The sequence below is a fragment of the Petaurus breviceps genome, unplaced genomic scaffold (genome assembly GCF_028583685.1).
Source record: "Petaurus breviceps papuanus isolate PSGF00001 unplaced genomic scaffold, PetGlider_PUasm1.0 90317, whole genome shotgun sequence".
NCBI classification, from domain to species: domain Eukaryota; kingdom Metazoa; phylum Chordata; class Mammalia; order Diprotodontia; family Petauridae; genus Petaurus; species Petaurus breviceps.
Genome location: NW_027187217.1, coordinates 920,229 through 939,861, shown reverse-complemented (window position 1 = coordinate 939,861; position 19,633 = coordinate 920,229). Strand labels below are relative to the sequence as shown.

Sequence of the window (19,633 nt, the reverse complement as noted above, 5' to 3'; positions counted from 1 at the left end):
CTGAATCCCATGAAATGTCATAAGCTTTGGGATCTGGGCTCTTGTCTCACTGGAGGAAGCTTGAGCCTCACTCTCATCAGCCTCCTGCCCCCAAGGGACAGGTTGATGGTCAAAGAGTCACCAGTCTCTGCTCCTGGAGCTGCCCTCCGCCCTCTATTTGGAACAATCTCTCTCCTCTTACTGCCTCAGTCCTTCCCCCTTGGGTAGCTACTACAACCTCCGCCGCTACCCTGAATTGGGGCAGGATGGCCCAAACCTCCACTCCCCTGACCCCAAAGGCAAGCCCCTGCCACACCAGCCATTCAGACCAGCAAGACGGAAGCAGGGAAGGCCCTCCCTCCAAGTCGCCAAGTTCCTCTGGCAAGTACCAAGCCTCGCCTTGAGCTGCAGGAGGCCCTTGGTAAGCCTCTTCTGGGGCTGTCCCTCCTGGGAGGGCTGAGAACTCTTTGTCCAACAGGGCCTCCAGAGGCAGAGCTGGCAATGACCTCAAAAGAGGGAGGGGAGCCGATGTTTCCTCGCTGCACCCTTTCATCCCCACTCTGCTCTCCCTCTTCCAAATCAGACAACTTCCTGATGTACAGCTCTGACTCCATCACTCCTACACGTTCACTGGCTCCCCAGTGCCCATTGGATCAAGTTCAGACCCTTTACTGCAGCACTCAAGACCTTCTTCAGCAGACCACGTTTATTTTCATTACCCCCCCCAACACACACACACACATACATGCACATCTAGTACTGTGTCTGGCATGGTACCAATGTTTGTTCAATGGAACAGATTGAATTCTGGGGTACTGTGGGCCGTGGCTGGGGAGATGGCCATGGGTCCAACACACAGTTTCCTCAGTATGGGAAATTCCCTCCACTGATGCAGGCTGGTAAAGTGTCTCTGGTTTATATGAACAGGTGCCTGGGGTGTGAGTTTACTGTGCTCAGTGGTGGCCACAGTGGGTCAGGCAGGCTGGAATTTGACTCAGTCCAGTCTTTGGCCCTGCAGGTGACACGTCTGCTCACTGTGGGAGCTCCTGCAACATCCTTTGCATTGAAGAGGATAGTCTGGTGTCCAAGGGTCCCTCAGAGACTAACCTGAACGTTCATTCCCTATGGTCTGAATTAAGACTCAGACACACTTGACCCAAAAGGGCTTCCTTCGGCTCCCAGGGCACCAGTGTCTGTGATGTTGTCAATATTGTCCGGTGGCCTCTAACACCCCCACAGGGTAGAAGGACTTGACCTGGCTCTGGCCCAGCCTTGATCACAGAGACCCCTGCTAAGTTCTCAGTCAGGCCTGCCTTGGCCATTGTGGCCCTTGGAATAGACCACCCCCTCCCACTCCCCTGGCAGAGGGTCTTTTCACTGCCTCCTGGCCAAAGATTGACCAGACCTGCTTTAGGGTGGGGGGCTTGGGCCAGGGGAAGCAAGTGTATCCCCCAGGGTCATTGGCTCCAAAAGGCCCAGTCCACTGTCTATATGGTACCTCCAAGTTCTCCTGTCTGTATTCTTGCCACCCTCCAATAGAAACATTGGGTGTGGAGGAAGCCTAGGGCCACAGATTGTCCCAGAAACTCACCAGCCCCCACCTGCTTTGAGACATGGCCCCATTGGGGGAGGGAGGGGGCAGCCAGGAATCTAGTAAGAAGTAGTTGTCTCTCTACCAACATGGCTGGTCCACTAGTGTCCAGCAAAGTTCCCACCCCTCCCCACCGCCTTGGATGTTTCTTTTCCCCTTCAAGGCTTCCCTGCTATGTGTTACCTGAGATGGGGAGGGAATCCTGTGTGGCTTCTACTAGCCCACCTGGAGATGGTTCAGATGACAGGACCCCAGTTCCATCACCCCTTATATCCTACCTAGATCCCTGTGCCCCCCTCTCAAAGACAGTGGCCTGAAATACACCCCCTCCCAGAAAAGACGCCCAACAATCCCCTCCTATCCACCTCTAGAACAGGGAGCAAGGAAGAGATAAGAGAAGGCTAAATGGAGCTATTTGGGGCCAGTGATCCTTCCCTCCCCAGGAAGGAGGCAGCACTGGGGGTATTCCCCTGACTTCCCAGGCTCAAACCCCAATCCCGGTGCTTCTCCTGGGCGGGCTATGTGGACTCCATGAAGAACACCATGCGGCTGGAGAAGACCAGGTCAGCTGTGTAGACCACCAGGTTGATGTAGGTGAGGACGGTGGCTCCCACCGCTGAGCTGAACTGGGACTTTGGAAGAGAATCCTCAAAGACAAAGATGGGCCATGTGATAGCGGCTGAGAGATAAAGCAGTGAGGCCAGGCCTGTGAGGGTCACCAGCACTTTGTCCAGAGGCAAGGGTAAGGTACCCAGCCGCTGCCCTATGCTGAGCCCTATGATGAGCAGCGTGCTCACGAGGCAGAGACAGAACACGGCCATGCACCACCGGCACCCCACGTTCTTGTCGTACATGTGTTCGACATCCACCAGGGCGAGGATCACACACGCCACATAGGTCTCAAACACCTTCAGCAAGCCAGGCACGGTGGACAGGAAGCCCCGGAGCTGCCCTGGCCTGGCCCGGGTGAGTCCCACCTCTGCCGCATAGATCACAAAGCACACACAGGACAGGGCCGTGGCTGCAGCTGCCGCCTGGTAGGGCCAGCCCTTCGGGTCCCTTGGCACAAAGACGATGGGGTACATGATAGACGCAGTGAAGGTCAGCAAGGTGGCCAGCATGGCCACCCCTGAAGTAAAGTTCTCCCATGACAGGGGCACATGTTGGTCCAAACCCAGGAACTCCAGCCCCAAGATGGCCAGCGACAGCAAGAAACAGAGACACCAAGAAAACATACACCACACACCGAATGGGGAGGCCAGGTGAGGACCGGAGGCAGCCAGGCTGAAGGTGGCACAGCACAGGACTACCTGAAACAGCCGGAGGAGGCCCACCAGGGAGATAAGGACCCGGGGCACCAGCTTCAGCTGGGGCATGATGCCCACCTCACCAGCAAGTGCTGCTTCAGGGAAGCCTGTGGTCCTCCCACACGCTCTGAGGGCCCCAAGGACAAAGGGGAGGGCCCAGGAGGGAGTGGCAGTTGATATCTTGGGCAGAGCCCAGGTGTAGGAGGGTGGAAGAAGGGGAGGAGAGGAATCGCAGCCTTGATGCTGATCCCTGACCTCACCTGGGAGTGGTCCCTCCTAGGGGCGAGCAGTCCCTTGGCTCATCCCTCTTGGGAAAGGTCAGTCCCTTGGGCGGTCCCTCCTGTAGTTAGTCCCAAGGTTATTACCTCCTGGGAGCTGATGGTCTCTAGGCACCAGGGCTGGGTAATCATTGACAAAGAGGCATTATTGACTAACCCTGCAATTTGCCTTTGGCCTTTGCTCCTGATCCCTTTCTTTGTCTCTCGTTTACACAGCAATGGGCAGGTCTTAGTAGCAAAGAGACTCCTTCCCCTGTGGGTGCCTCATCATCTCCTCCAAGGGCAGGGAGCTTAGAGGGCCACCTGGCTTCTTGTTCTACCTACAAATCTATGGACCTCAACCTTCCTCACCTTGAGACATATAAGCAGAACTCTGTGGAAGGGAGGTGGAAGGTTGGGGTCATTGGTTTAGGTTAACTGCCAGAGAGGAAATTCCCTCTCCCAAAGCCAAGAGACAATTGGCAGAGGGCTGTCTAGGGCATTAAGAAGTGAAAAGTGTGTCTTTCTGATTCAAGCCCTGGAAGGGCAGCTGTGATCCCCAGGGATTTCCATCTCTAACGCAGGAGGTCATAAGGTTTGTGATGACTTCTAGGCTTCTCCAGGCAGTATTATTTGCCCCTACGGTCTCACTAGATGGCCAAAGATCATGAGCTATGCTGATGTGTCAAGGACACCAGCCCACTCCCTCCATGGCTCTGCCTGGTTCCAGCCCCAAGTGATTTTCCATCCGTCTCTCCCTACACTTCCTCCGTCTTTCTAGTCTTCTTATACCCCAATACTCTGTGAACCAATGGCTATCACACAGGATACTCCATCTCTGCACTCTAAGTATTTCTCTGAACAGCCAGCCCCCATGCCTGGGATACTCTCCCTCCTCATCTCTGCTTCCCAGCTTCCCTGGCTTCTTTCAAGTCCCAACTAAAATCTCACCTTCTGTAGGAAGCCTTTCCAAAGCCCTCTTAATTTTGGCGATGCCCCAGCTTGGATTATTTCCTATTTATCCTGCATGTTTGCTGGTTTGTTGTCTCCCCCATTAGACTGTGAGCTCCTTGAGGGCAGGGACTGCCTTTTGCCTCTTTCTGTATCCTCAGTGCTTAGCACAGAGCCTGGCACATAGGAGGCATTTAAATGTTTGTCAGTTGACTGACTGACTGATTGCCTTAAATTGGAGCCCCATCTTCCTAGGGACCAAGGTGGTACAGAGAAGAGTATATCCCTTGTGTTTGAGTGAAATAAATGTCTGCACTTCTGTGCTTGCTATATCTTCTCAGGAAATACCTCTTTGTGAAAGCTAATTGATGCTGTGTGAGATGAAAGAGTTTGGAGTTTGAGTCTGAGATCAGAAAAGGTCTTTATTCTTTCTCGTGAGAAAGGCCACTGCCCCTGTCACTCAAATGGCATCTGCCAGGGAGTGCCAGATGTGGAAGTTTGAGGACTTCTCTTGTCCTGATCCTAACTCCACCTCTAACACCTGTCCTACCTCACCATTGGCTTTCACCAAATTGGGAAGTGCCCAATCAGAAGGGGACTAGCATGGTTTTCTTTCAAATTACCTCATTTCCAGGAAATCATGAGTTATTCAGAGACCAAAGTGTTTCACAAAGTATGGAGAAGAGACAGGGATGGAACAGGGAGTTCAGCACTAATTGGCTAAATGATCCTGGGACACTCATTATTGGAAAGGGCCATCGGGTGGGCTGCAGCAGAGGAAGGCAGCCTCCCCTTCCAGCCTTCATGCTTTGCTCCAACCAACCTGGCCTTTCCCAGATGCTCAGAGATGCCAGCTGCCATCCTTCCCTATTGCCTCCAGGACCAAATATAAAATTCACTGATCAGCTTTTAATTCAATCAGTCAATATGCATGTATTAAGTGCCCCGAGATGTGTGGTCCCCCATGCTAAACACTAAGGATAACTCCTATGAAAAAAGAAAGCTAGCAGAGAAGGCACCTTATGCAGGGCATTGGGGAATATCAGAGAAGTCTCAAAGGAGTAAAGCCAGGTGGAAAATGAGAAAATGTTTTGGCCTGGCCACCCCCCTAAGTGGCAGTTTGGGGTTCACAGCCCCACCCACCAACCACTTATAGGGTGATGCCCACCTTTACAGTCTTCTTATACTTTACTCCAGACTCCTACTTTGCCATCCAAGGGCACTGGCCTCCCTCCTGGCTCTTCCTTGCACAAGACTGGGCATTTTCCCAGGAGCCTAGAGTGCCTTCTCTTCTCATCACCACTTCCTGGCTCATCACCCTTCCTTCTTTCAAGTCCCAGACAAAATCTACAGGTAGCCTTTCCCAACTCCCTTGTAATACCAGTGCCTTTTCTCTGGTAAATACCTTCCCTTTGTCCTGTCTATAGTTTGTTTGTACATGGTTGTCTTCCCTACAAGATTGTAACCCCCTTGGGGGCAAGATTGTCCTTTGCCTTTCTTTGTGTAGCAAATGAGGAGGGGACACCCACACGTGTGTAGTGAGGACTCCATGTGTGGAGAGGGCTGCATGTGGCAAGGAGGCTTGTCATAGTGTGTGTGGCTCAAAGGGTTGGAGGCAGAACAGACATCTCTAGCTTCTTCTGCCCCTACCCTCCTCCCAGGGAGACTTAGGAGATGGGAAAGAGGGTTTTCAGGCTAGAAGTATGCTTGTCTGCTCCCTTAAATATTGTTCATCTAGGCAATATGATCAGATGTCGTCTAACTTTTAATGACCCTGTGATTTGGGGGAAAAGCAGACCCTAAGCTCTATATTCAAGGCTTGCCTCCTTTCCCACCAACTTAATACCAGTTCCACAATGCACACATATAACAAATAGCCAAACAAAAACCAAAAAGTACACACATTTAACCAAATTGTAGCAAGACCGAAATCAGAGAAGGTCTACAGAAGAGAATGTATGCCAGACAATACAGAGGGAAGGAGCTGTCCCATTGGGTGTGAGACAGCTTGGCTCATCCAAGAGAGGGGTCTGGGTCTCCCCCCAAAGACTCTAGAGTAGCCAGCTGGGGGTAGGGACATGATGGGGACCACCAGCTTCTCTCATGTCTTCCCTTCCTTCAGCAGCCTGAAGTGGAGCCAGCCTCCTACACCTTTTCTCTGGAAGCATCCAGAGTGACCTCACGTTCAAGAAAGACTGAAGCTTGGCTGGTCCCAAAGAGGGATACCTGCCTGATGTAGCCCAGAGAGACCAGTCCTGAAGGGTCTCAAAGGGGACTCAGCAAGTGTGAGACTCATGAAAGGTGGGAGTTCTCTCCCCCTGTCCAGCTCACAGAGGCCAGCATATTCATTTCCACCAGCAAGGAGATGGGCTTTGGGTCAGGGGCGACGTTTGTGCTCCCGGTTCTTTGTACATGCAGTACTGGGCACACAGTAGACACTTACTAAAATGCTAATTGATTGATTGGCTAAGTGAATGACTATCCATCTTCCCTCTTCTGTCCCTTCACCTTCTAGATGAAACCTGTCCCAATTCATTCAATGGGTATGGCCTCCCAACTCTCATTAGCTTGTTGAATAGTTGGTGCTGCCCCTTTCGTTGCTAAAATGGGTGGGGAACAAACATTTGTGTAAGAAAAGCTGACAAAATCCACTTGGGAAGAAACGCCAGCTTTCTAATGTGTCAAGGAGAGACGTAGACTATCCTGAGGACCAGAGAGAAAACTGGCCCTCAAATGAATGCCCCAAGAGGACCATCGTAAGTGACTGCCCAGGTCCCGTGGCTGCAGAACGTTCTGATCCATCTGCCCATTGGCGTGGGACTGTCCTTAAAGCTTAGAAGCACAGAATTTGTTGAACTGGAATTAGGGTTAAGCCCCTTCTCTTCTCTTATGCCACCCCTGCCCTACTGCAGGCCCTCATCCTTCAGGCCTGGAAGGTGGTGAGAGATGCTGGGGGGTCTGCCTGTCCCACTACCCTACATTCAGCCACAGAAGTGATTTTCTGAAAACCCTCCTCCCTTTCTGGTTTCCTTACACCTTGTTCTTCAACCAGTGGCCCACCCTCCTGGATGTTCTACAAACAAGACCCTCCATCTCTTGGTTCTGGTCATTCTTTCTGACCCTGCCCCATGCCTGGGATGCTCGCCCTCCTCTGCTCTGACCGCTGAGCTTTCCAGCTTCCTTTGAGGTCCTTCCTTTTACTGGAAGCCTTCTCAAGCCCATCTTACTTCTAGCAACCACTTCCTATTTTGTCCTGTATGTACCTCAATCTGTATGTATTTCTTTGCATATTGTCTCCCTCGTTAGATTATTGAGTGATTGAAACTAGAAAAGATCATCAAGGAGCCGTTTGGGGCAAAGTTGCAGGATGCAAACCAGCACCAATCACCCACATTTCCATATATTATTAAGAAAATCCATCATGAAGAGATTAAAAAAGCAAGAGAAACTCCATTTAAAATAGCTCCAGAATGTTAAAAATATTTGGGTGTCTACTTGCCAAAACAAACATATGACCATAGCTACAAAACACTGTTTGTGATAATAAAAACAGACCTAAATAAATGGGAAAATATTAACTGCTCATAGGTAGCCTGAGCCAATATAATAAAGGATGACAATACTCCTTAAATTAATTTTCTTATTCAGAGCCATACTTTGGTAGCCATAGCAAACTACCAAAGGATTATATCTAAAGCTAGAAAAAAAATGACAAAATTGATAAGTAGAAATGAAAATTCAAGAATGACAAGGGAAAGGATGAAAATAAGAGGGAAGGAAGGGGCCCAGCAATACCAGATCTCAAACTCTACTGCAGAGCAGTAATCATTGGCATGATTTGGTGTAGGGTAAGAAATAGAGGCTTATTTATGGGATAAATTAGGGACATAGCAAACAGTTGCCTAGTGTTTGATAAAGCCAAAGACCCAGGATCCTTGGATAAGAATTGATATTTGATTAAAAATTTTTTTTTAAAAACATGCTGGGAAAACTGTACAGAGTCTGGCAGAAATTGGGTTGAGACCAACAGTTCACACTATTTACCAAGATCATTGGTTATTGTTTGTCTTTTGTTCTCAAAGAGGACCATGACATCAGAGAGGTGATGTCATAACCTACAGGTGAATTGGATTTAAGTAAGGCTGTGCTGTGCAGTCACCATCCTCCCTTCCTCCTCCGGAGCCATCTGGGTCCAGTGGCCAGATATAGAACAAGATGACTGGAGATGACCCTGGATGCAGTGGGGGACCTTGGCCTTTTCAAGCTAAGGTCTTTACCTAGTCTCAGTTTGACGGAGGCAATGCCCATTCAGTGATTAAGGCTAGGTGGGAGATGGGGCAGTCATTTTCTTACCTGGTTTTACCTAGTCAAAAAAAATAATTTTCAGCAAGATCAGCATCAAATGGATGCATGACCTAGATCAGGGGTAGGGAACCTGTGGCCTCAAGGCCACATTTAGCCCTCTAGGTTCTCAAGTGTAGCCATCAGACTGAATCCAAATTTCACAGAACAAATCCCCTTAATAAAAGGATTTGTTCTATAAAACTTGGACTCTGTCAAATGGATTGCACTCGAGGATCTAGAGGGTTACATGTGACCTTCCCCACCCCTGACCTAGATAGAAGAGGCAACATTATAATCAAATTAGAGAAGAAAGGAAGAAGTAATCTTTCAGATCTATGGGCAGGAGAAGACTCCAAGTCTAAACAATACATAAAGGAGATCATGCAACATTAAATGGACATTTTAATTGCATATAAATAAAAATTATTTTTGCACAGATAAAACCAACACAGCTAAGATTAGAAGAAAAATAATTAGCTGGGGAAAGTTTTTGCAGGAAGTTTCTCTAATAAGGATTTCACTTCCAAGATGTACAATTAACTGACTCAAATTCATTCAGAATAAGAGCCAATTACAAATCGACAAATGATCAAAAGATATGAACAGGCAATTCCCAAAGGAAGAAATCCAAGCTACCAGCAGCAAAGTGAAAATCTGTTCCATGTCAGTAATAATTAGAGAAATGAACATTAAGAAACTTGGAATTTCCATCTCGTACCTATCAGATCAAAAAAGTTGACAAAGAAGGAAAATGGCAAATGTTAGAAAGGTTGTAGGAAAACGGGCACATCAGTGCTTTGTAGATGGAGCTAATTCCCAGCTGGGAAGCAATTTGGAATTATGACCAAAAAGTCATTGCATTTGGACCCACAATACCACTGGTCTATATGCCAAAGAGATCAAAATGATGAGGAAAAGGATACATATGTCCAAAATATATTGATAGCAGTTCTTTTTTGTGGTGGCAAAGGACTGGAAATTAACGGGTAGCCCTCCATGGGGGAAAGTGGTCCCAAGTACAGTATATGAGTGTCAATAGTCCACAAACATTCCTCCTCCTACTGAAATTTGTGTTTGAGTAGAAGTGGCCACCAGAGGACAGCACAGCACCAGGGAGCCTGGCAGGTTGTGGACACTAGAGGACAGCAGGCAGGAGAACTGGTGCAGAGGGGAAGTGGAAGGAAGTGTGGTCTCTTAATTGATGGGAGAAACCCCTTAGGAAGCACCATATCCCTCTGGTTACCTTACAGCACGTGAGAGTGCCATCACAGGACAGAACAACGAGTGACCTTCCAGCCTGAGCCTGCAGGCCTCTGGAGAGAGGGAGCCCCCTCCTTCCCGAGGCAGGCCAATCTTTGGGGGACACTTTGGGGAAACTCCAGCTGACATCAAGCTTGCAGTGGCCTCTTAGTGATGTCCCCCCATTCACTGCCCCTCTTGTGCTCTGTGACCAAGGAGAACAAATCCAATCAGACACTTGAAGACAGCTTCCCTGTTTCCTTTGAGTCTTCTCCAAGCTGAATGTTGCCAGCTTCATTAGCCTATTCTCTTGTAATCAGGTAGAATGAGCAATGAGAACCCAGTTCTGAAAGCATTCATAATATTCTCTGCCTGGTATCAACTTAGGCAGTGGCTCAGTGAACCTGCAATTGGAAATTGTGATAGAAATCCTCTCCCCAATCCAAAAATGGGTTTGTATTCTCTGAATGTGTTTCTCACTATTCATTTTGATAACAAGTCTTTTCATTGGCTTCTGGGTCAGAACTAAGAGTCATGTAAAAGATACTGCTTCACTTCCTGTTCCTCACACATGACACTGCACCTTTAGACCGTGCCTTCCATTACTGGAATGTGCTGCCACTATCACACCTCTGCAGAAGGTCCTCTCCAGTCTCCCCAGCTACTAACACCTGCCCTCAAAGATTTCTCTCCATCTTTACTCATCAAGTGGCTTGACTTGTTAACTTGATTTGTTGACTATACATTCTTTTTCTAGCTCTGTGAAGCAACTCTTTGGCAGTTTGATTGGCATGACCCTAAGCATGAGAAATGCTATGAAGGTCAAACCGACAGGCTTTAGTCACAGTTGGGGTGATGAGTAAGAGACAGTGAAGAATCCGGGATCAGCCCTAGATCTGAGCCTGGGGCAGCAGGAGGGTAGGGAGATAGTAACGTTAGGAAGGCTGAGGGGAGGGCTTGCAAGGGGAATGATGAGTTTCGTTTGGGACGTGTTCAATGAGCAGCTGGAGGTTCCAGTGGTCGGGGCTGGATTCGCCCACTTCTGCTCTCTCCTCTAGCATGTAAGGACCATGAGGGTATAAACAGTCTTCGCTTTTGTGTTTGTACCCCCAGAACATAGCACTCAATGAATCTGCTTTTGAAAATTCATTCACTGACAGATTATTTCATCTCTTTTTCTGAGATTTGATTGTTGGTCTACACTCTCCTTGTCTCTGTGCTTCAAATGTCTCCCAACTCCCATTTGTCTATTTGGTGTACTTCTACACCAAAGTGTTCTTTCATATGTGCTCATGTGCTCAATCCTCTTTTGTCCGATTCAGAAAAAAGTTCTTGTGATACCCACTCCCCCAACTTTCTCTAGGTTTCTACATTTTTCTTCTTTCGTAATCCAACTAAGAGAATTAGTAACCTCTACCACCTTCTTCGTCTCTTTGTTAGTATTTCCCCATTCTTTCCTTTTCTATCCTAAGACTCTCAAAGTAGGACAAAAACTTCCCTAGCTATAAATAAGTAAATAAATTCATATTTTACATTCCTAGGCATGCTCCTCCCCCTTTTGGGATAGCCTAGATATGAATCAAAGCTAAGCTGTAAGTAATTTTCCTGAGGGCTACAGTCAGAGTATGAGAAAAGGAGACTACCCCCTTTTAGAGGGTAGTTTAGAGGTCAGGTTCTGTAGAGGCAACCACATTGATGTGCCAGGATAGATGCCAGCACAGGTTCTTAGATCTGCTTTACTATGAAAGATAGCTGTTTAAGGGGTCAACAAAACTTTTTAAATCCCATTCACTAGTTCAGGGGGAAAAGTTAGTACCCTGAACTTCAGAGAAAATGCAAGCAGAGAAATAAAGACCAACAGACAGGGCTCTGTCTGCTTGAATCAACTATATATCAACACTGTATATACATCCTTGGATGAAGGGAGCCTTTACATCTGAGAAGGCAGGGAGGTCTGAACACAGGCCACTCAGAATCTCAACCAGGGAATCCCAAGATCCTTCTCATAACTGAGCCCCCAAAGCAAAACACCAACTCACAGTATTTATACCCTTCTCAGAGCCAGAAAGCATCACAGGACTCAGTGCCTAATTAGAAATCAGCAAAACATTTTTCACATTGTCTGGAAACCATCTGCCCAAATGCAGGATGGGAAGGCATAAGTAGAGGTTATTTCTGCGCTCACCTATCTGGTAAATGACGGAGCCAGAACACAAAGTTGGGTCTCTAGCATCTTGAGAAATGACAACTGACTGGGAATCAGAGGGCCCAACTGTGTGACCCTGAACCTTGGCTTCTCTATCTGTAGCATGGGGTAACATCTCCCTCCATGGTTATTCTTTGTTGTGAGGGGTGATAGTGTATTTGAATTGAAGGAAGACAGACACTCTGCATTCAGAAAAGACTTGCCTAGTTATAGCTAATAATGATAAAACAAGCTGGACCGGGAGGACCTGGTCGGGCCACTTGGTGTCTTTTCTCCTTGTGAGTCCTAACTGGCTATGCCAGCACTACAGACTGAGGGACCTCCAAGTTAGTAAGCAACCCACAGAAAAGGCTGCCTTAGGGGCCAGTGTCTAGCTATGGGTCCTCTTGGAGAGTCCCTTGGATGGCATTCCCCTCCTCTCCCTGGAGCCAGGGACAAGTCAGACTCAGACTGCTCTTAAGAAAGAATTGGGCAGTTCTTTCCATCAAACTCCAATTCTTCACAAGATGCACCTGAAGGAAAGACAAGGGCTTATCAGGGGCTTCCAGGGACGCTGGCCAACGACCTGAAATTCGTGGTCAGTGTTCTCTGTTTGGTTGGTTTTTTCCAAATTGTAAAGACGAATTATAACCAATGGAATGAATGAGAAAGATGGAAATGCAGGTAGTTTGCTTCCATCTGCATGCAGACTCTGCAGTTCTTTCTCCGGATGGGGCAGCGCTCTCCATCATGAGGCTTTTGAAGTTGTCTTCTAAAGTCGCATTGCTGAGAGGATGCAAGTCAGTCAGCACCGATATATTGTGTCCGTAACTGTGTACAGTGTTCTTCTGGCTCTGCTCCCCTCCCTCAGCATCAGTTTATAGAAGTCCCTCCAGGTTATTGTGAAGTCCGTCTGCTCCTCACTTCTCATAGCACAGTAGTATTCCATTACATTCATATGCCACAGCCTGTTCAGCCATGCCCCAGTGGATGGGCATCCCCTTGGTTTCCAATTCTGTGCCACCAAAAAAAGAGCTGCTGGAAATATTTTAGTACATAGGGTTCCTTTTCCCACTTGTGTAATCTCTTCGGGATACAGACCTAGAAGGGGTACTGCTAACTCAAAGGATATGCACAGTTTTATAGCCCTTTGTACATAGTTCCAAATTGTTCTCCAGAAAGGTTGCATCAGTTCCCAAGTCCACCAACAATGCATTAGTGTTCCAATTTTCCCACATCTTCGGGATTTATCATTTTCCTGTTTTGTCATGTTAGCCTATCTGACATGGTAAGTCAGAGTTGTTTGGATTGGCATTTCTCTAATCAATAGTGATTTAGAGCATGTTTTCATATGATTATAGATATCTTTAATTTCTTCCTCTGAAAACTGCCTGTTCATATTCAGCATTCTTTGTGACCAAGACCTTGACTTTTGACCTTGGCAGAACATCCTGGTGTACAAAATTTCCCCAGGATATCCAACATAGGGGAGCCCCAAGACAGCTTCATGGGCAGCAAAGCATTGAAGAACCAAAGAGGAAGGACCAGGGTGGAGAAGAAAAGAGAAAGGGAGGAGGGCATAAGCACTCATTAAACTGTGTGTGGGACACTGGGCTACATGCTCTCATAGTGCCTTCGACCCTCATGATGACCCGGGAAGGAGAGAACTATTATTCCAATTTTACAGTTGAGGAAACTTGGATAGACATAGTGAAGTGACCTGTCCAGCGTCAGAAGCGGAATTTGAACCCAGACCTCTCTGACATCAGACCCAGCCCTCTTGCCATTGGTGCCACCAGATGCCTTGGCAGGGGGGAGGGGGGGGCCTGGAGGGGCATGATGCAGGTGAGTAAGAAGCTCTTCAACAAGCTTTTATTAAGCACTTACATTCTAATGATGAAGGTCCCACACAAAAGGAAGCTGGAGAGGTTAGGGGCATGAGGAGGAGAGAGATACCCAGCCCTGAGTCAGGGAGAAGTCCAGAGGAGGCCCCTAGGAAGGAAGGTGTCCAGAGGACCAAGGGGAAGTCAAGTGGCCCCTTAGGAAGACATGAACTCAGATCACTAGCTCTAATTACCAACGAGACCAGTGACCTCCTTGCCTGCATCCCCTCCCCACTCACACCATCTTCAACCTTCCTTCCCCACTCTCAATAACACAGGCATCTTATATTCCCCAGGACATAACCCACCTATACATACATACAACCAAGCACAACCATCAGAACCAAGTCTCTGAGGCTAGCCCTGGAATGGGTACCAAGACCCCATCCACCTGGCCTCAACAACTGGACTCATGCTCAGAACCCTAGCCTTCCAGCTACACCCCCCCACCTGTCTACTCCAACAGCCAGATGCTGGCCAGCGGAACCCTGGGCCCACAGAGCTGCCTCAGGGGCCCTGACTCCATCTGCCACACTATCCTGGGATCAACCAGCTCTGGTCCTGCTTAGCTATCCAAAGGCTCCAGCAACCCATCTTTCCCCTACCCCCCTCCCTTGCCCCCCTCCCCTGCCCAGGAGTGCTTTGGCCAAACCACAGAATAATCCGATGTCACCAGAGCCCTGGGGGGAAGTTAGTGGGTGGGCGGTCCCATCTGCATAAAGCTCGGGAACTAGCTGGCTGGAACTCCCAGTTCTGGACCCCAGGGCAGGAGAGGGAGCAGCTGGGTGTGACATCCAAGGGCTGACCAGCCCTCTCTGCGCCATGAAAGGGCCTGCCACCATGAGGCTGCTTTTCCTCTCCCTTGCACTTTGCTGGTCTTTGGGTGAGTGTGTTTACCGTGACTGGGGATATGGGGTGAGAGTGAAGAGTAGTAAGGTTGGTGATCTGAATGCAGCCGGATGGACCCCTAGACCATAATCGCTAGAAGGGGCTGATGCACCCCCCACGCATGGTGGTCACTGAGGTGCAGGGGTCCAAAGGGTCCAATGAGCAGGGGCTGGGCACAGAAATCTCCTGGATCCAAGGAGGCCCCTTGTTACATTCCCCCCTCCCTTCCCTACCTTCAGGGATGGCTTCGGACAGTGAATTTTTCTTGGAGTTTCTCCAGACACTGCTGGCTGGGTCCCTGGAAGATCTCTATGAAGGGCCACTGGCCCCCTACAATATCAATCCTGATGCCAAGGGTGCCATGTCTGAACTCAAATCATGCATTGATAACCTAGCTCCCATGCACAAGGCTGAATTGGTCAAGCTGCTGGTATGAACCCAACCCCCACCCCCTAGCTCCTCAGTCCACAAGCCCCAGCCCCTTAGTGTGGCTCCTGGCCCTGCTTGGACCCCAGGTCCCAGATTCCCTGCCTCTGTGGTTCTCTGGCTCCCCCCTCCCCATCCCAGGCCCCAGATTCCCTGCCTCTGTGGTTCTCTGGGCCCCCCTCCCCATCCCAGGCCCCAGATTCCCTGCCTCTGTGGTTCCCTGGGTCCCCCCTCCCCATCCCAGGCCCCAGATTTTCTGTCTCTGTGGCTCCCTGGTTCCCCCCTTCCCCATCCCAGGCCAAAAGTTCACCAGTGTCACCTTTGACCCAACTCTCTTGGCCTCAGTTTGTCCATCTATAGGAATGGGGGGCATAAGGTTCTCAGTGACCCTCCCAGGGCCCCCGCACAGCAGATTTGGGTGGGCTTCTCCTCAAATTGAGAAGTATCCCTCCCAACTTCCACATCTGTATTTTAGGTGGTTGTATTGGACAGTCATGGGGGTGATGCCTAGGAGCAGCTGTGAAGACCAAGCCAGCATTGAAAAAACCTCTGCCCCTGTCCTAATGGCTGTTCCCAGCTCCTATCCTCACCAGACCCCCTTTCTCCTGATGTCCCTGAGCTATCACCACCCACCTCCACCCTCCTCCAGATAAACCACTTTGTCAATAAAGTCTCAGCGGGCTCTTCTTGCCTTGTGTCCCCTCTGTTCAGTCAGGCTGTGGAACCAAGGGGTCTGGGGTGGAGGGAGAGAAGGGGGTATGTTGTCCTCATCCTGCCCAAGGCTCTCTTGAGAGCCCAAGGGAAAGAGAATGGAAAATAAGGTGTGGGAGGCCCCCTTGTCCTCCAGAATAAGGCATCGATGCTGAAATCAAACCCCAAGCCCATTAGCTCCGTCTGAAACCCTCAGACAGACATGAGGGCACAGCCATCCAGATGGGCATTGTAGACAAGAAAATTGGCACTGCAAGGGGTCCCACTGCTCCCAGGAGAGGATAACCCAAAGCCAGCTGTTGTTTCAAACTGTCCAGGTAGCCTTAAGGAAAACTCCTGGATGAGGGGATTATCTATCAAAGGAAGCAGACTTGGGGAAGAGTTGGGATCTTGGGTCCAAGAGGCACAAGGCCAAGGGCAGCAATAAATGCTTGAGACCAGACCCCTGATTACAAGTCAGCTGCCAACACACCTAACCCAGAAGGCCTCAGAATTCTCAGCAATACTTTTTCCGTGAATCCCTTCACATTCTGATCCCCCAAACACACACAGGCTCCCTGGGAAGCTTTACCCTCCCCTGTAAAAGGAGAACTTTCCTTTGGAAAGACATTTATGCCGGTAGAATGGGCATGCACAAGCCTTCTCCTCACCTCGAGGATCAGAGTTGGGGTGAAAGGGGTAGCCCAGACAAAAGGGAACAAAACCCAAGAATAGACAAATCCCAGAGGGGTGAAGAGAAAGCGTTCAAAAGTCCAAAGGAGCAGGCAGGAACACAGGAGAGAACTTAATCAGGAGTCCAGGAGGAACCAAGGCACCTTGAGAACTGAGACAACTCCCAGACTCAGCATGAGATCTATGATAAGCCTTTGAGCAAGACAGGAGGCAATCACTAAGCTAGGCTACCCATCTGGGCACAGAGGCCCAACCTCCCCGGCCCCCCTCCCTGGACTGGCCAACCTTCTTCCAGGAGAAAGGTGGGGGGGGGGGGGGGGGGGAGGGGGGCAGGTTTGACCTGGGGAGGGCCCACAAGGCAGCTGGGCTTTCCTATACCAGGGGCCCTGAGCTTGGAAACAGAAGTGAGAGCACTGTCCAAGTTGTCGTGTAGCATCAGTACCAGGTTGACCAAAACAGAGGCCAATAATCCCAGGGCCAGAAAGCCAAGTAAGGGGGCATAGATGGCCCCTGGTGGTAGCTGCAACTGCCAAGGTGAGAACCAAGATGCTGGCGAAGACTTCACAAGACAAGGGTTGGAAGATACTGGAGCTGCCATCATCCTACCACCCAGGCTTTGGGTCCTGGCTCCATTTTCTCCCTTTCACTGCCTAAATCCTCTCTTTGCCCCTAAAGCCGTTCAGGGCTGGGCTGGGCTGGGCTAGGCTAAACTAGGTGAAGCTGGCCTGGTCTTGTCTGAGCTGGGGAAATATAAGTTCTATTATGTGCCATGCTCTCCTTAGAGTCTGCCCTCCCTCTTCCCTCTGTCTACTTGGTGCCTGAGGAGGGATGAGAAGGTATTAGAGGGAGGCTGGCCTTCTGAGAGTTAAGCTGCTGCCTGCCCAAGGCCCTCACCCTGGAGACCACAGGAACATGGGTGCCAGGAACTCTCCCCAGGAAGCAATTGTCTCCATCACACAAAGAAAGGTTCTAGAACTCAGAAGCATTACCTAGCGCTAGATTGTTCGGGGGTCCCCGTGTGGCCGAGAGGGAGGGGGCTAGATGTCCCAGTTGGTGGATGCTGGTGGGGGAGCTGAGTGACCAGACCAGGGTGTGGTTGCCCTGCATGAGACTAGAGTTGCTGAATCCTAACTTTCCCTGGGACCAGAAAGGTGAGGTCCAGTCCCACCATGCACAATGACTGCTGGAAAGGACATCTCCTCTCCCCAGCTGGAATGACTCAGTGTCTTCTGAGGAGGCACAGAGTCAGCCATCGGGGTCAGGGTCACAGTTAGAACTGGGACCAGAGGACAACAGACTGGGAGCCAGACGGGATGATAGAGGTCCGGCCCCTTCATTCCTGGGTGGTCACACACATGCCCATTCGCGGACACCACACATTCTTACTTTCTGGTGCTGGTGGGTGGCTGTTGAGACAGGGTGGGGGAACAGCCTCTTCCCTGGGCCTTTTCTGAGCACACTCCACTCTCCAGCTTAGGGCGGGGGTGGGGGGGAGGCTGGGATCCTGCAGGAGTGAGCTCAGCAAACAGGACTAAGATGCCAAAGGTATAGCCGCAGCAGGGGGCCAGGACATGGGGCAGAGGCTCCCCCACCCCCACAGCCAGCACTAGGCCAGGTACCTTCTGCTTCTCTTTGGGCAGTGGAGGGAGACAACAGCCCCTAATCAGCACCTGCCCCCCCCTTCCTCCACAGTTTGCACTGGCTCCCAACTTCCCAGCTTCTAAACCAGCTGTCCCTCTTTTCATTCTGTTCCCCTCCCCCTCTCTCACCATTACATCCAAGCTGCTGTGAAGCCCCTTCTCTCCTTTGGGGCAGGCTCTCTTTGCCTCCTGCCTCCTGACTGGTTCTAGCCTATATTGCATCATTAACATAAGAGTCTGAATGTTTTAGGCTGCTGCTGGGTGGTGGCCTCCTCCGTTGGCTGTCAAAGTCACGACGCAGGTGGGATCACGCCATCCCCTACTCAGTCAACTCTGGTGGCTTCCCATGGCTTTCAGGATCCCACACAACATCACCTTCCTCCTGGAAATGTCCAGGGTACTGTTAGTTATTCATGATGCCGAGGCCCCTCTCTGCTCACTGCCCAGCTCTGGGGCTAACCACCTTCTGTTTTCTTCTCTCAGAAACCCTACAAAGTACAGCATGACTGAAGATATATGGGTGGGCTCCTGGCGGCCCCACCACCCTCGGGGGCCCATCATGGCCCTGTATACCAGCCCGGGCCCCAAGTACATGATCCCAGGAACCACAGGTACCCAGAGAAAGGCAAAGTGGAAGGGGAGGCTGAAGGACTCCTGCTCATGGGACCTATGGGGGAGGGAGGGTCGAGTAAGGATCCTGGGCAGGAAATTGCATCCTCATGAAAAGAAGGAACCATATTTCATAGACTTCAATCCTTCCAGCCCCTAAGGGAACCTTCCCATGGGAATGCTCCCTCCTAGGCACAGATGTCTCCTCTGCCGTTCAGGATTTAAGAGGTCCTGAAGCTGGAACCCTCCCCAGGCCCCCCAGGAGAGCCTCTGAACGGCCAGGAGGGGCAGAGGAGGACATCATCAGAGGAGCCACAGGCTAACTGGGTGGAAAGGAGAGCTTTGCAAAGGACAAAGCTCTTCTCCACCCTGCCCCAACTTGCAGGTTTCGTGAAACACACCCCAACCAAGCCAAGGGCCCCAGCCTACAGCTTCCGTGGAGCCCCCATGGTCCTGACAGAGAACTACTCCCCTGGGCCCCGCTACAGTGTGAATCCCAAGATACTCCGGACAGGCAAGGACATGGGTCCTGCATACTCTATCCTGGGCCGCTACCAGACCAAGACCATCACGACACCAGGCCCTGGTGAGCAACCAACACTGCAGTTAGCCCCCTTCTCCCTCTTCTGCCTTCCCAGAGCCTCCCTCCACCTCTGAGTCAGGGTACTGGCCAAGGGCTGGCCCCAGGCTTCACTCCCCAACTTCTTGGTGCCTTGCTTTGGGGTCTGCGAAGTGCTCGGTGGCCCCAGAGGGGGGTCCTCAGCTGCCCCGAGGCGCTGCACAAACATGGGCTGTTTTCCCTCTTCTTCCATCAAAGGACAATACTCTCCAGAGAAATCCATCAAATATGTATTCAACTCAGCACCCAGCCACTCCATCTCTGCCAGGACCAAGTCCTTCCGTGTGGACAGCACCCCAGGTCAGCACCCCAGCCAAGAAAGGGACCCTGGA

The 19,633-nt window shown here is 50.3% G+C and overlaps 3 protein-coding genes across 3 annotated transcripts in view; 2 read left to right on the top strand and 1 right to left on the bottom strand.

The window, feature by feature from the left end:
• Window positions 1-2,088: 2,088 nt before the first annotated feature.
• Window positions 2,089-2,946, bottom strand: LOC138177002 (myeloid-associated differentiation marker-like). Its single transcript, XM_069107987.1, has one exon. It carries the CDS (start codon window positions 2,944-2,946, stop codon window positions 2,089-2,091), a length of 858 nt encoding a protein of 285 aa, XP_068964088.1.
• Window positions 2,947-14,558: 11,612 nt separating this feature from the next.
• On the top strand, window positions 14,559-15,060 carry SCGB1C1 (secretoglobin family 1C member 1). The gene is made up of 2 exons (XM_069107986.1): window positions 14,559-14,619; window positions 14,864-15,060. Exons 1-2 carry the CDS (start codon window positions 14,559-14,561, stop codon window positions 15,058-15,060), a joined length of 258 nt encoding a protein of 85 aa, XP_068964087.1.
• A 3,515-nt stretch (window positions 15,061-18,575) lies between these two features.
• CIMAP1A (ciliary microtubule associated protein 1A) overlaps window positions 18,576-19,633 on the top strand; it is a 6,216-nt gene continuing 5,158 nt past the window's right edge. The window contains exons 1-3 of the mRNA XM_069107985.1: window positions 18,576-18,684; window positions 19,068-19,268; window positions 19,500-19,601. Coding sequence (XP_068964086.1) covers window positions 18,576-18,684; window positions 19,068-19,268; window positions 19,500-19,601 — 412 coding nt within the window. The remainder of the gene's footprint in view (window positions 18,685-19,067; window positions 19,269-19,499; window positions 19,602-19,633) is intronic.